The sequence below is a fragment of the Miniopterus schreibersii genome (assembly GCF_964146895.1).
Source record: "Miniopterus schreibersii genome assembly, chromosome: 9".
NCBI classification, from domain to species: Eukaryota; Metazoa; Chordata; class Mammalia; order Chiroptera; family Miniopteridae; genus Miniopterus; species Miniopterus schreibersii.
The window spans coordinates 47303699-47320479 of NC_138118.1; the positions used below are offsets into that span (position 1 = coordinate 47303699).

Genomic DNA, 16781 nt, shown 5'->3' on the forward strand with positions numbered 1-16781 from the left:
CACAATGAGGATAACTAGCAATCCATGTAATCTGAGGAGGCTTAACATAAATACTGCATACCTGCCCACTAGAGGGAGAAAGGACTCAGGAATGCAAAGCCAATGTTCAGAAAGTCAGAACATGGGAACCTGTGTACTGACCCTGCAAAAAGTTGTCCTGAGCCTGGGTGGTGACCATGGCTGCATTCATACACCTGAGCTTCATTTTGAACAATATGTGCTCCATTTGGATACTAATTCTATTGCATCTGTGCTTGGCAAAGTTCAGCCAGAATTCTCCCTTCCTGAGCTAGCTGAGACTATGCCTTCCCTGTAACTGTCACACAATTCCTTCTACCTGCGGGGAGGGGGAGACCAGTGAAGACAGTATTTCCCAAATGTGGTGCTAGTTTATCTCCAAAGCAGATCATGAGACTATGGGGGAGGCCCAGCAAAGTAAGAATTGCGTATTTCAAAGACTGTATTGAAGTAAGCATCATGGGGAGAAGGGAATCTTTCCTGTTTTTCCCTACATTTATTTTATGACTTAATCTTTCATTTGTATTTATATGTAAGAGAAGGGACCTGATAATATTTTCAGTGCTAAGGCCTATTAAAACCATAACCTGGCCCTGGTTGAAGATTCCTTTGGTGCAAAATATTCACCTTTCCAATTTCTTTCTATCTCATCTTATGGGAAGGGAGTTTCAAAGATAGTAAACAAAATAAGTAACACAGGCATCAGGGAGTTTTGGGAACTGCGGTCAGGTGACAGTTTGGTTTGGCTAAGAAGATTCTCTTAAATTCCATTTAACAATTATTTATTGTGCCAGGTACTTTATGCTAGACTTGGGAGACACAAACACACCATCAAAACAGCCCTGCCTACAAGAAGATCACAGATTGGTAAGTGGAAAAAGTGTGTCAGTCAATGTGTTCTTGAACAAACAGGGGCCTCATCTTTTTGGTGGTGACCCCTTAAGCTATTAAGTTTGAGGCATTATGTTTAGTTTAAGTACAACGGATTCTATATGGATTTAACCTTAAATGCTCTACAAAAGTCTTAGCTATCTTGCAGTATCGCACAAAATGCTATAAAAATCACCTTAAATTGCTGCTTTAGTTTGGACATAGTTTTGTTTTGTTTCCTTCATTTGATATCATTTTGTATTTTCATTTTCAACATATGACTGTGTAATAAAGAATTTGGGCTTTCGTGAAAGGTACCTCTATACCCTTGGAACAGGAGTATTTTTGTTTCCATGGTGAGCCCCTTGGGCTATACCAGAGTTTATGCTAATAAGGAGGCAAATGGTGGCTACCTGATAGTTTATGCTAAAGAGATGATTTGAGATGGAGCCAACCTTTCCAACAGTCTTAAGGTGGGAGCTTACAAGGCCAGAACAACCAGCAATGTAATTAGAGGGTTGGGTCTTTGAGCCATGTGATAGCAGTCTGACCTTCCAGAAGGAGAGGGGTCAGGAAGTTGAGCTCAATCACCTGGGCAATGATTTCATCAATCATGCCCACATAATAAAACCCCAAACTCTTGACACAAAAACTTGAGTGAGCATCCTTGGTTGACAGTCCTGAGTGGATCGATGCTGGGAGGGTAACACGTCCTGAGGAAGATGGAAACTTCACATTTAGAACCCTCCAGACTTTGTCTTATGCACCTCTTCTTTTAGATGGTTCTTATTTGTTCCTGTTCACTATAATAAAACTGTAATCCTAAGTACAGCAGATGTGTGAGTTCTGAGTTGTTCTAGTGAATTATTGAACCAGAGGGAGGCTGTGGGGATCCCCAAATTTTCAGCTGATGTCTGAACTGAAGGCAGTATTGTGGTGATTCTTCCCTTGACATTGCAGTTTTTGCAAGCTCATTGCAGTTGGTGTTGGTTGTGTTGGGCAGATTGGCAGTTTAGAGAACTGAGATCTTAACCTGGAGTTTGGCTAACTCTGTGTAATGTCACACCTTTCATTTATGGAGCAGTAAAGGATAATAAAAAAGAAAAGACGAGGTCCTTGCTTAAAAGGAATTTAAAATCTCAGAGAGCAAACTAAATAGGGAGACTATGAACATGTTAGAGAACAACCCTGAAGGAAGCTAAGTCAGAAAAGTACCCTGGAGAGGCCAAGAAGTTAAAAGTTTAGTATGTGAAGGGATTGGATACTATTTTCAGTTCTATATATATAGACCAAAATAGGTTATGGGATAGTATGGTGGCTACCAGGGGGGTAGGAATGGAAGGAGACTAGACTTTGGGTGGAGAGCATGTGATGCAATATACAGATGGTATATTACAGAATTGTACACCTGAAACTTATATAATGTTATTAACCAAGGTTACCTCAATAAATTTAATGAAAAAAAAAGAGGAGTTATAGGGAGGAATGATTTCTTTAGAGCCTCCCCTCTTTTAATTCAAATCCGGTTGAAATTCTGCAGCATTGAGCTTGATTTTGCTTCTGTTTATCACTGTATCTTCTCTCCCCTGTAGTTTTGATAGAAATACACACAATTCTGTTGTTCCAAGTCATCTCTTCACATGTATCTTCTGTCATACTGCATGTTTGTTTACCTGTCAGCTGCTGCCCAGAGGGACCAGTGGTTGGTCCAATACAGTTAAATAATTAAAATATTCAAGAAAAATCCAAACTATTCTAAGGAAGAGTAATGTCCCTTTCTTAATACGATGTGCATTGATTTCTTTTTTTTAAAAAAATTTTAAATTGTATTTTTGTTTAAAATATTACAGATGCCCCTTTTTTCCCCCAATGACCCGTTCCACCCTGTCATGCAATGATTTCTGATGGTTCGCAGGCATGGAAATACTGGCATATTTTGAGAACTTAAGTATAAAAAAACCCCACATCTTAAACTTTTATATGTGAGTCCTAAAAAATTTCCTTTTAGAAGTCATACACAACGATAGTTCTTCTGATGCATACACACACAATATAGCCCAAAGTTTGGACATAAAGAAGATTCAACTTACAGGTTGTCCAGGCTCATCTCCTCCGAGGATTCTGAAGCCAAATCCAGACTCCATCCTGCGAAGGTGAACATCCAGCTCCTTATAATCTGGACCTGGCATAAAGGAGATCCCATTGAGTAATGAATCTTGCCTCCTCCCCACCCCTGATGGACTGAACACAGCAATGATAAATTAATTTGTGGATGTGATTAATGAGAGTGGTATTAGAGTTCATGGAGAGCATAGAGAATAAAAAAATTATTGCACCAAAATGTAGGTATTCCAAAATTAGGCAGTCTGAAATAACAGTGACAAGCTAAAGCAGAAAGAGCACATAAATTTTCTGGGTGAAAAAAAAATTGATGCCTCTATAATTATTTTCCTGAGAGCATTCACATTATTTTTAGGAAGATTGGCTGTCACTTTGAGGATGTTTACACTGACTAGAATGATTATTTTACAAGTATGAGAGAACAGATGACAACATCTTGGAAATACCTAGTAAAGTATACCTAGTAATTTACTGATATTTGTTTATGACTTGATACATCCAGTTTAGTGTGTGTGTGTGTGTGGCGGGGGGTGGTGGTGGTGGTGGGCTGTAGGGTGTGTGTGGAGAAGGAGATACAAAGTTATGCCTAACAAAAGTTTTTTTTTTAAATTGTAAAAATTAGGAAATACAGAATTTAAACTTTTCTGTATTGAGGTTTGAGTCAAGTTTTTATTTTCTGACTAACTCTTTTAGGTTTTTTTAAATTTAGGGTTAGAAGTTTACCTAGGTCCAAGTGAACTCTTAACCCCCAAACATTTTAAAATGTGGAAGCCATTAGTAGATTCACTATTGACTTCACTAGTGTTTGCAAGTAAACTAGAAGGAGGATACTTTTTTGCAGTTAGCTGAAAGAACAGAAATACACTTAAAAATAAGCTGAGAAACTCTTCTGAATGTCATTTTTCAACCCTAGGATAAATAAACTAAAACTATAAGAAATCTTTTGACTATTCAAATATAATTTATGCTTACACCCTGCCCCTGGACCTTTGAACCTTTCTCAGGGGAAAAATCTCATGACTGAGTTGTACATACTTTCATAGCCACTGTTAGGATGTCAATGGATGAGTAGCAACTTAGGGGAATACTTAACGCCATCCCTTGCTTAAGAAGTATTTAGTGATCTCTGGGCCTTAATGGTTTAAAGGAGGTATTAGAACTGATAGAAGCAAATATTAAGTTAAATTCTCCTTGCTTAAACAGGATAGCTTTGGAAATTGGGATGAGATTTCAGAGAGTCCTTATGGGTCAGAAAGCTGTGTCTGGACCACTTGGATATAAATATAAATACCAATAGTCATAGTGGAGAGACAGACTCAATGAGTAAAAAAAAACTCAAAGAAGACTAACTATTTGGATCACCACATCCATCAGTCATCCTTTATGAATTGTATAATCATTCATATTTTAAAGATGAGAGAACTTAGGAGAATTCAATTCCTGTTAAATAGTTAACTAAAGTTGGGTGGTAAAAGATAAAAAACTTGGCCCTACACTCTATAATTCACAAATGATTTTTGAATTCAGTTTATTCTGGGATCTATAATATCACACATGAAGTCACACATTGCGGTGTGTGCTAAGCCTTTGGGACTCTGGAGGCAGGTGGAGCAGCCCTGGCCAATCAAAGCAGGTACCTGTACCTCTCCCAAGGGAGGGAGAAAGGCCAGGGAAGATGGGAAGATGACAGATTATGTCAAATCACTGTTCAAACCTCTACAAGTTGGTTGAGATATGACTGACTGCTCCCAGCAATCTCCTCTTTAGGTAACTTTTAGCTTAGAGGACTCTAGACCATGTACACATAAAAAATTCAAAGAGGGCATGACATATTTTTGACACTTAAAATAATAGAGCTAACACATGTTTAACCAGAACATTACATCTACTCTCATAAATATTCTCATTTTTGCATCGCTGGTGAGTATGAGAAATTGCTCCTCCAATAGCTTCAGCACCCATCCACATTGCAGGAGAATCTGTAAGAGTGTAAGAGGAGTTTATTGTGTGATCTATTTTATTTACTAAGTAAAACTTTCCCCCAAGCAAATGCTGAAATTATGACAATCCCAGTAATGGATTGATATGCCAAAGTGCAGGGGAACTGCCTTGTGTTATAGAATGCTGTGTTTCCTGGGGCAACTGGAAAGCTTTTCCTAAATGAATGACTCAGAACTCCTTTTTTTGTTTGTTTTTGTTTTAGTAGGAAAATGTAGATTTTAGGTGGTTAATTTTATTTAACTCTGAAGAACAGATGTGAGCAGGGCATTTGTTTTCCTCCTCGTATTTTTTGTGAGCATTTTGGTGACATTAAGATCTTCTGACTTGCTATGACCACTTTGATTTCAAACATAGGGTGATATGTGCCAACCATGTCATCTTCACCCTCTAATTTTCCAAGCAGAAGGCCAGCTCATGGTACATAAGCAAGTAGAGAGAGGAAAAAAGAGACCCATTAGAAAAGTGTGCCAGCAGACATGGTTTATTTTTTATTTCTTTGTTAATTTTGAACACAGACTCAGAGGCTTCAGGGCATGGAAAGTTTAGAGAAATAGTCAACTGGAAAAAAAGTTTAAATGATAGATTGTGCCCTAAAGCAATAGTATTTTTCTCTTTTTTTAAAGGAAAATAAGAACTTTTAGAAAGATAATTTTTCTTTAGTTTATACCCCCCTCCCCTCAATTTGAGTCTGGCTTTAGAAAACAACTGCAATTACATGCACACAGCTGGGAGACACTACTCCTTTTCCTACCTGCTTTGTTAGTTCTCTTGAAAAATTATGATGTTTTTGATATTTTCCTTTAGCTGCTCTTCTGGCCTAATGTCATGTTTAAAATGATCCTATTATGCTTTATGTCTTCTTTTAATGTAAGAACTGAAAGCAAAGAAATCCAGGGGCCAACTCTTCACTCCAATGTGACAGAATTTAACCACCACCCTTCCTTCTGTTGGATTGCAAACCATGCACCTGGAAGGTTGATAGATAAAGGGGTCTGGTGGACACTTAGTAGGACCTGAGTCACTTTGGATGTCACTCAACCATGCCCCCACCAACATCCTTTTCTCTCTCTTCTACTTTCCTATTTATTCTCTTTCCATGCTCTTTTTTACCTTTTCCCTCAGCCCTTTTTGCAGAACTGTCAGGAATACTCTCAAGTGTTGCTAGGTGCAACTCAAGATGAGACAGTGGTCGTGAAGAAATGGACTAAGGAGAGATAGGACACTCTTTGGACATTGGCGTTCAATGGCCAGGCATGGCCAGTGTTGTTTCAGCCTTAGGAGTCAGGGCCAGGGCCCTCAGGCATTATGAAATAGAGCAGTTTATGGTACTCATCTCAGATGGGACTTTACATGACCACCATGGCAAGCTACTGGAATGGTATTTACAAGTCCTTATTTATCTTGGACTCCCTGTAATATTAAAAAAGCTAACAGTTAAAAGTAGCAAATGGTGCCCACATCCAGGTATCAGGACAACTTTCCTCATAACAGAGAAAAGCAGAATTTTGAAGCTGATTCTTATTTTACACTAAGACTCTGGGAAGGCTTCATATGTTATATGTACCCTTGGTCTAGATTTTGAAAGACATGGTTTTGTGCACAGTTTTAGGGAAAAAGATGGGTGACTGAACACAACTGATTAATATTATGAATGATTCAAGCTTCAAAATGCAAAGAAGAGCATTTTTTTATGGATTAATTTGGCACATGGGATGCTGCCGTAAACATGTCAATTAAATTTTGGTACTTGAATCCCCTTTCGTGTTTTAATTAAAGCATAAGTACCATGAACTTATTATCAATTTGGCACAGAGACTGAATTCGTTCAATTTTTCCTGCTGGAAAGAGCATTAATTTTTGGCGTTTCTTTGTAAAGGGGTCCGGGAAAGACAGTAAGAGGATGGAATCAGGAATCATAGGTGGTTATTCAGTGTGTCTTCTGGATTCCAATGCACTCCAAAGGTAGAATGAATTAAACAGGAATTAAAGTTTCTATTGCTTGAGTCTAACATTACCAAATAAGTAGCTAACACATTTTTGTCTTAAAAGAAACCCGTTCTCTTTACTTCTATCCTTTATACTGTAGGTAATGTGAATGTGGTCAGATACATTTCAGCTGTAGTAGAAGCCACCTCCCATGCTCTTTGGCTCTCTCCCTCATCCTTCAAATAAACTCAGATTTCCCCGTCCTAAATATCCTCTTATTTACCTGTCCATTTCTCTCTTGGAAGAGTAATCCCTAAAGGAGCTTTTACTCCCTCGTCTTCACTTTCTCATCTCTGACTTACTCCTGCCAGTCTGGTTTCTGCTCTTTTGGCATTACTAAACTGCTCTCTTTAAGGTCATTGATGACACCCTAATGACCAAATTGAACGGCCCCGTCTCTTTTCTCATTCTGATTGATTTCTGGTCCTCATTTGCTATTATTGATGCACCCTTATGACTCCCGATTTCTTTTCTTTTCTTTTCAAATTTTTATAAGAGTTTATTCCAGCCGAACTGATGACATGCTGGGAAGCAAGATCTCAAATGCTCCCACCCCTGATTTCTTTTATTTCTAAACAAGGAAAAGTCTCCTGGATATGATTTTTACTCTTGGCTTCTGTGATACTCCATGCCCTGGCTCTCTTGTCTTTGGGTGGAGTTGTCCATTCAAAGGTCCTGGCCATGAATCCATTGTTTCTCACTAACATTCTTTCTTAGCAATGGCAAAATTATCTTTGTGTATCTATAGCATTTCACTGTGCATAGTTTATAGAAGTTGCCAAATAAATGTTTCTTGAATTTAATTGTTTTAAGATACCAATCTAACAGGTCCCAGAAACCACAGCGTTATTATACAGTACTGTGAAGTTATTACTTAGCTTCATAATTACATTATTTAGGAATTCCTATGACCAAATTTGCCTCTGTATCTAAGCATCTTATACAACTAAAATTAATAAAATACCTTATAATTATGATAAATATAATCTTATGCAGTTAAAGTTAGTAAAAGCCTTATAATTATGATAAACATATCTGAGTCAAAAATCATGACACAGAATTTGATATAGGACATTTTATAAATGTGAGCAGTACTATGGGAGATTTGTTTATCTTGGATGCAATCATGATTTTCCAGAATATTTTGATAACTTGTGTGGATATTTAACAAAATATTTAGATTGGTTCTCTTCTTGAAATCTGTATTACATAGTAGTATAATATACTCAACTATATTATAATTCTTCTCTTTTAAGTAATGTGTATCTTTTGAAAGGTAAAAATAGTATTTTGCACATACGTCAAGGTAATCTAACTTATTAGGTGGCTCTTCACTTCTTTTGTTTTTAAATGAAGTACCTACAGAAGCTGCAATTTTTAAAGAAATGTGCTTGTTGTGGCTAGTAAACTGAGATTTAGAATCTCAAATTAAGTCCTGTTTTCATTTTGCAACTGTAATTACTGGGTCTCATTTTCCCTCTAGGCATAAGATATTCTTAAAATTTATAAGGATTTTCCAGTCAGTATATAAGAATAATCATGCTTTTAAAATTTTCAGACCTATATAAACAAATACTTTAGACATTATTTGAGGATAAAATACTAAGCAGTATCTTTCATATTTTCTACATATCCAAAAAAATGACGTGGAAACCTACAGAATGAAATGATCTCAAGCACACATATTCTCCAAGGGGTGTTAGAACATGCTGAGATGGATAATGAGCTGTCATCATGGAAACACTCTAGAGATGTGTGCTGCGAGCCTACAGACCTGGAATAGTACTATAATTATAAAACGTTCTTTTCTGCAGTTGTTTCAGTGTTCTGGCTTTCAATCCAGTGCTCTAATCAGCTGTTTAAAGCATGTTTTAGGAATAAAAAAATCTGAATCTTCCTTCATTTCCATAATCACGTTAAATATTTTCGCCTAAACCAAAATTGTTAAGTATTTTCAGAAAGGTTAGGTCAATTTTTTTTTTCCTTTTAAGTAAATTAATTATTACTAACTACTTTAATTTGAAATTATAATATTCTATGCTAACTTAAAAACGATTGAAATGTAGCATTTTATAATCGGCATGGTTGAAAAAAAATAAATTAATATAGATATTTAATTGATGTGAAAATAATTTCATTCTATATTAGCAAAATTTCTAGTAAGTTCTTTGGAAATGTCTAAATTGCAAATCTCTTTAAATACTCTAGCTTCTTATTTATATGTATCTAGTCCAGGTGTGTCCAATAAAAATAAAATGCAGTCTACATAAGTAATTTAAAATTTTCTAGTAGCCACATTTTAAAAAGCAAAACAAAATAGGTACAATAAATTTTACTAATATATTGTAAACCTCATATATTCAAAATATTATTTAAGCATTAATCAATATAAAATAATTAATGAGATATTATACATTTCTCTCTTATTTTGTACTGTATTTGAAATCTGGTATGGACTTTACACAGATCTTACAGCATATTCAAATTCAGAGTAAACACATTTCAAGTGCTCCATGTGGCTAGAAGCTACGATACCGGATGGCATGGGTCCAGTCAGTCTGGTGGCCTTCCTTGTCACCTGGTTTTTAATCTAGTCTTTTACTAAAGCATTTTATGAAAGAAATGAATAAATATGACTGTTTTCTTTTGTTTTTTTCCTTAGCAGCCATTTAGGCCCACCTTGAAGAGACTTACATTCTATCTTAAATACATGCTTATTGTAAAATTAGCACAGTGATTACATACTAATTGACTGATACTACTCAGATGAATGATTTGTTACACAAAGTGGAAGACATCATTCACAGGACTGTGAGAACTGAAGGATACTTGCCAGAGGAATCCATTCGAAAACTGGTCCTTGGTGGCACTTGTTCTGGATGGGAAAATGGGGAATAATATTGAAATTCATTTATGGCATTTTAAAATTCATCTTTACTTTTTTTGTTGCTGTTATAACTCACCCTCCAATTTGTGCTCATGTTTAATGAGTATTTTTTTCTCTAAAATCTATGTAGCTTAGTGGACAGATTTACTCTTTTATGTATATGACCATGTCTAGATGTGTATTTCTTTCACATGCATGTAAAATAGAAAAAAATTTGAATTCCTTTAATCAGAATGGGAAAAAGATCACCATTTCCAAATACTAACCTTTGATTCTCATTATAAGAATGCTTATTTGAAAGTAAACTCAATCTAGAACCCAAAATATACACACAAAATTATGTTATGATATTGTGTCATTAAATACATATTAAAATGAAAAGTGGAAAATTCAGTCAACGATTTGTTGATTTATTTACACCTGTCCAAATATTTTGATACTTACTCTGGATAGTTGAAGTTATGTGTAAGTCAAGTTAAATTGGTTGATTTTAGCAATAGAGATCTTACATGAGAATTATGATGCAGTCTCTGCTACATATAAATTCATGAACATGACTATAAATATTAGAAAGCACTATGAAATATATATGTAAATGAAGCACTAATATTATATCATTAAATTTTAAAAATTAAAATAAGACAAAATTCTGATTACTTTCTAATTGAGCTTTGTTTGTTTAAAATAGAGTTCTACACTATTCAACAATGAAAATGAAAATAGAAGCCTCTTGAGGGCAATGATTAGACATAGGGTTGCAGGACTTCAGTGATTGACATGTGTTTCCTGCTGTACCTGGCACAGCTAGTCTCACTCATATAGCAGGCAGGATGATCATACCTGCCAGGCAACCTGTGTTTTCACAGTAAAGGCAAGTTAGTTGTCTAGCAGAACTGTGTGTTTTTTTAAAACCTCCATGTTTACTGTGACTGCTTAGAATTATGAATTGAGAAATATACTTTCATCAAAAAGAGAGAGCTGTGTCAGGAGGGATGGGAGACTGCTACCACTAAACACTTCCATTAGCTGTAAAACTGACATTTTATATTATCATAATCTCACTAGGACCTACTTGTCATCCAGCAATTACACTCAGTTTACTGCAGCCCTGATGGTCTCATATTTATTCATGAAAGTACTTTGAGTTACATCATCAACTTGTGCTACCAACAAAATGCTTTGACATACTAAATAACTTTCAATCAAGGTCTGATTTTAGAGTTTACTTCTCACATTATACCCTTCCCCCACTATCCTGCCAGGTTCCAAGAGCATTAAGTTTTAAACACTGAATGAAATGAATTTATAAGCTACTGGATTGGATCTAATTTCTAAAATACATGTGCAAAATGTGTCCCCAACTTAACTGTTTTTCACTATCTATTACTTAGTTCATGGTAACTTTCTTTATTAAAAGGAACCTGTTAGAAAAATAAATATTACCACAGTTATTTACAAAGCTATCTGAAAATAGTATTTTTGAAATTAGATTTCCAAGTTAAAATCTACATATTAAAAATGGCAAGGACAGCTTAACTGAATTTACTGATCTTTTTAATCAATATATTATAACTACAAAGTGACACATAATGTGATATATTAGAAACTCCAGCTGAAAGGCAATTTTTTTCACAGATCAAACCATAATATAAATTATACTAAAGACAGCAATAACGATTTTTCTCATAGGAAAAAGGTACAGGAAATTAACCTTCATAATACAGTTGAGGACATTTTAAATGATAATACTATTAATTTTTTCTAGTTTTTTTTTTTTTTTTTTTTTTATGATTCTCATGCTAAAGTAACTGGTAAAAGTGTCTTAGCATTTACATGTCATCTTATTTTAATATTTTGATAGCACTCCAGAGAACATTTGTGGGTGGTACCTTAAGGCCATTGGACACCAGCAGTGTCAGAGCAGAGGAGGCAAGGCTTGATCTCGTAGTATTTATTTATTTATTTTAAATATATCTTTATTGATTTCAGAGAGAGGAAAGGAGAGGCAGAGAGAGAGAGAAACATCAATGATGAGAGAGTCATTGATCGAGTCCGCAACCGGAGCATGTGTCCTGACCGGGAATCGAACACAGATCGCCTGGATCCTAGGTCGACGCTCAACCGCTGAGCCACGCCCTGCTGGGCGATCTCGTAGTGTTTAGAAGAGAGGATGTTCTCTAGGAAGACCAGGTGGTCTTCCATGATCACTTAATAGCTGCCTGCAGCTATAGCATCCAAAAATTTATCAAAATATTTCTAAACCTATTGATATGTCCAGTTTGACTGTATTGGGTATTTAATCTCAAAGGCAAAGGAGACTGGAAACAGGTAGGCTCAAGCAGAAGCACCTGCACAGGGTTTGGAGCTCTGGTTGTGAGCACTATGCATTTCGTGCCTCTACTTGGTGTCATGTAGATCCCACCATCACTTTCCATTTAGTGTTTCCAGTGCTGTGCTGTGGTGGATAGTATTTTTATACTGCCCCACCTTTCCAAGTGGTTCTGCTGTTAGTATGGGAGACAGTGCAAACTACTACCCTTGCTCAATAAAAACACGGAAAGAGCAGTAGAAAACAGATAGTTTAGAAATACAACCACCCATTTGTGATTAGCCATGAATTATATGTGCATTACAATACTGAAAAATAAAAGAATTCCACAATGAACAATGAACAACAAAAGAGCAGAATAAAAACCATAGATGTGAAAAACACAATTGTCCATTTTTGATCAGCTATAAATTATAATTTCATGTCAAGTATAGCACTAAAAAACAGTTTGCTCCTTCATTATGCCCTTTAATGGCCTGTGGTTACTTTAGATTGCTACGTTTGGTACGTTACTTACTGCCTATCATGGGGTAATGGTTCCTAATTTATGGAAAGAAAAACTGATTGTGTGAGCTCCTTTTAAAGAAATTCCAGAGGAATTTCTATTTCAAAGAGGTTATACTATAAGGATATTACACCATACGGATCCCTGACATTTTTATGTTCTTACATCTGAATGATGTCTTACTGCAAAGCAGTATGGACATGTTGTACCTCATAAATTGTTTATTTATAACTAAGGTTCAATGTGAAGAGAAAAAAATTTGGACAACTTCAGTCATAATTCAACTTGGGTTCACGCCAAGGTACAGAAGGGTGAGGGGGGAGTGTCAGGGAACAGGGATTGCTCTCTGCCTCTTTCTGTTTTCATCTGCTTGACTGCTCTAGCTTCCAAGGCTGCAGCGAGGAGTATGTCCAAGAAATGGCCCCATGAGCTGAAGATAAAACAAACCTTTAGAATAAGTCTGGCTTAAAGAAAACTGAAGCAACAGGACAAAGTCCTCATTCTTAAATCAACTTCATTAGTATGATCAAAACTTTATTTTGTAAGATTCCAAAGTCATCTTTGGGAAGCACTTTCTATTACCTTGCTTGACAATAAAGAGAGGAGCCGTGATAGCTACCTATCTACAGTTATGAGTGTGATCTTTCCTAGGGTCAGGAAGACAGACAAAATTAACTCCCTTTTGGCCCTATGATGATGGTGATGTTGAATCTGACTTATTCTCTGTGATAAGAATGAGAAGTTCATGACATGGTAGTTGAATGCATGAAGATTTGCTCCCTATTTTTCTACTTAGTTTGCTATGCTCTAGATTTGTACATATGTACAATGTTCTGGGTAGGGAGGGAGTTGTCTGGGAGTTTGGCTACTACGACAAGGCACCACATAAGTCTTTTACTTCAAATTAAGCATAAAACATGTACAGGTAAAAATTCAGTTCACCAAATAAAGTAACTTGAAAAAAACTATTTATCTGAGTAGGTATTAAAATTTTTATTTATGGCCTGTACATTTAGATATATGCTTTTCTTGGACAGTAATGATATCTATTTCTTTAATAAATAATGTGGTAAAGGGAAGCCATATAATTTATCATTCAAATGAGGACAACCTGAAGAGTGAAAGAAGAGCTATTAATAATTATACCAGGAAAACACGGGGCAGGACTGTTATAGGCAAATTGGCATGGATAGTCACTTCAGGTAGTCTCCTGGGTAAATAGGCCATCATAAAAGGTTTATCATATCAGAAACACGTAGTTGAAGAGATGATGCAATCATAGAGAAAAAGAATGGCAGGAGGAGGTCAGAGGGGAAAGCAGTGAGGACCTTTAGAAAAAGGCTGTTTTTTCAAGGTTGGAAATGATATACATAGTCCAACATTCAGACCGTTAGCACACAAACCGAGAAAATGCAAGCCCTTCCCCTTGTGATTGCAGAGAAAATTAAAACCCTTCTTTCATGAGATGCATGGGGAAAGGACAGAGGAGGTAGAACTGAAAAATGGCATGACTTATCCAGTAACTCAGAGGGGAGTATTTTCATTTGCTTTCACTTAAAAAAAAAGAGTAAGTAATGGGGACAGCAAGAAGTCAATTATCAAGAGAGGCTAAACCCAGAGAAAAGTGATGTTTATCTAAAAGCCTTGAGTAGAGAAGGGGGTGGGGAGATTTTTGCTCTTTTCTGGGAATTGCTGGTAATGACAGGGTCAATGCTTAAATAATGAAGACAAAATCCCAGAAACCCAATTGGTCAAAACTCCTTTTGGGATTTTTTGGGGGCATAATTCTTCTTTTATGTATATAAGCTTTAAACTTATGTGGAACTAAGTAGGTAGAAAAAAATTCTCTTTGCACAGACTTCTCCAATAAGGAATAATTAAATTTTTGATAATCAAAAGATATTTAACACAAGACATTCTCTGGATTAAATGTCAGTTTTGCACATGGAACAAGAGAAAATATTGGTCTAATTGTCTAATTGTATTGAAACTACTGTCTGTGCTTACTGCACGATTTTTCATGTTAAAATACTGATATTATTTGCTGTGTTGTGTCATGTAGTCTCATTCAGAAATTGTTTTCTTGTCTCCCCAATTTTGCTGTGAGCTTTGGATGAGCAGAGATTCTTTCTTGTGGCTTTTCTCTTCTGGAGTACCCAGCACAGTTCTAGACACATACTGAGTGCTTCATTCATTCTTGTTGATTGATGTGGATCCTGGAGGCGCCACCTCCGGTCACTCTGCCTGATGTTCTGAGATCAGAGGCATGGCCTTCTTTGCTGGGGGGAAGAATCTTCTTTCTCTTTCTTCGTTCCCCCTCATCATAAGAAGACCTCATGAAGACGGCAGGTGTTTCTAGCTTTCCTCTATAAGCATGGACCTGTCATGTTCTGTTTCAGTATTCTGTGGTTGCCTTTGTTTGTTTAAAATCACTAACATTTTCTCCCTAGGAATACATTTTTATTAAGATGTCCCGTGCTTGCACATTAAAATGTTAGCATAATCTAATTATGAGCCAAATGAGGCACAGCAGCATTTACATCACTTGATAAATTTCCATCATTTGCAGGGGACGGGTGACTTGAACCCAAGCACTTCGTGACAGCAGTGATGTAACAAACATTCTGCGGCTCTGTACAGCAGAAGCTCGTGGGTGGAGGTACCTCCTTTTATTTGGTAGCTGCAACCCAGTTTTGAATATGAACACAAAAAAAATCTCCTTAGCTTTAGATCTGGTTGTAAAGGAGGGTACCACGAGATCACTTTAGACCAGGGAAAAGGCCAAAGGACTTGGTTTAGACAGCATTGGTCAGGATTCCTTTCCAGTTTCTCCCTGGTCTCACTGATTTTTCTTTCAGAAAAAAACTTCAGGGGCACAAGAATAAATAGACCCAAACTTAAATATTATGCACGTGATTCAAAGGAATAAGAAGAGGGGTGGTTCGCAATCAAAGTTTTGAATATGGGCCTTTTGTTTGGATGCATACATTTCCCGATCATTTAAAAAACCTATTTGAGGATGATGAGAAATGGAATGAGCTTTCCCCCATTCGTTAAAAAAAATTTTTTTTTTGGCAAAAATTTAAATGAGAGACTGAAATTTTTTTATAGTTGGAAACCAGGAGTGTATGAGGCCAAAGGCCTGGTTTGTTCTTTTAAGCCACTCGCAGGTCCGAAAGCAGAGTGAACAGGTCAGCTCTCTAGAGACCAGAGGAAGTGGCTTTTTTGGTTTCCTCAGTCTTTAGGGAAAAGCTTTCTTACCTTAATATGATTTCTGTGTCTCATTCACACTCCATTTAGTGTTATGAAATAACAGGTTACAAAAGGATGGGAAAGAAAACGAACTCACCCTTTTTTGGCTTCCTAAGAATTAGAAGGGGGGGGGGAGCATGAACACAGTGGCTACCGCAGTGACATATGAGGGACACTGATGGGGGCTGAGGGGACAAGGTGGGGAACCAGGATGTTTGGTGTTCATGTGGCTGCGGAGCCAAAGGGAATAAAGTGCTCCCAGAGGGAGACTGGAGAAGAATGTTAGGGCAGGTTAAGGTGAATTGGTATGCTTGGCTTGTTACAGGTGAGGAGTGGAAACGCAATGAACAGAAACAGCATTGCAACAGCTAGATAAAGAAATCAGAATTTTTTCAGGGTTGAAAAGAAGGTCATGCAATTCCTGCTTGGAAAATGAGGGCCCAACAGTATCAAGGCACCATAAAAAGAAGATGGAATATATACCAACATTGCCTTTGTCCTGAATAATAAAGCCTCGCATTGGTTTGGAAGCAGTTGACTAATGAAGGGACAAAAACAGAAGGAAGCACCTCTGGATGCTTCCTAAATGTAATAAAAAAACTAAACAGCGGTGGCCAGTGTGGCTTAGTTGGTTGGAGCATCATTCCATACACCGGAAGGTTGTGGGGTTGATTCCTGGTCAGGGCACATTCCTGGTCAGGTTGCAAGTTTGATCTCTGGTTGGGGTGCTTATGGTAGGCAACTGATCAACTTTTTTTCTCGCATCGATGTTTCTCTCTCTCTCTCTCTCTCTCTCTCTCTCTCTCTCTCTC

General features: G+C 36.8%; 1 protein-coding gene across 4 annotated transcripts in view; it reads right to left on the minus strand.

Moving 5' to 3' along the window:
• The window catches only part of MAGI2 (membrane associated guanylate kinase, WW and PDZ domain containing 2), a 1283361-nt gene that overhangs the window by 146987 nt on the left and 1119593 nt on the right, over positions 1–16781 (minus strand). For all 4 annotated transcript variants that reach the window (XM_081147187.1, XM_081147188.1, XM_081147190.1 and 1 more), the window contains 2 exons: positions 9830–9871; positions 2979–3070 (listed from right to left, as the gene is read on the minus strand). In XM_081147187.1, coding sequence (XP_081003313.1) covers positions 2979–3070; positions 9830–9871 — 134 coding nt within the window. The remainder of the gene's footprint in view (positions 1–2978; positions 3071–9829; positions 9872–16781) is intronic.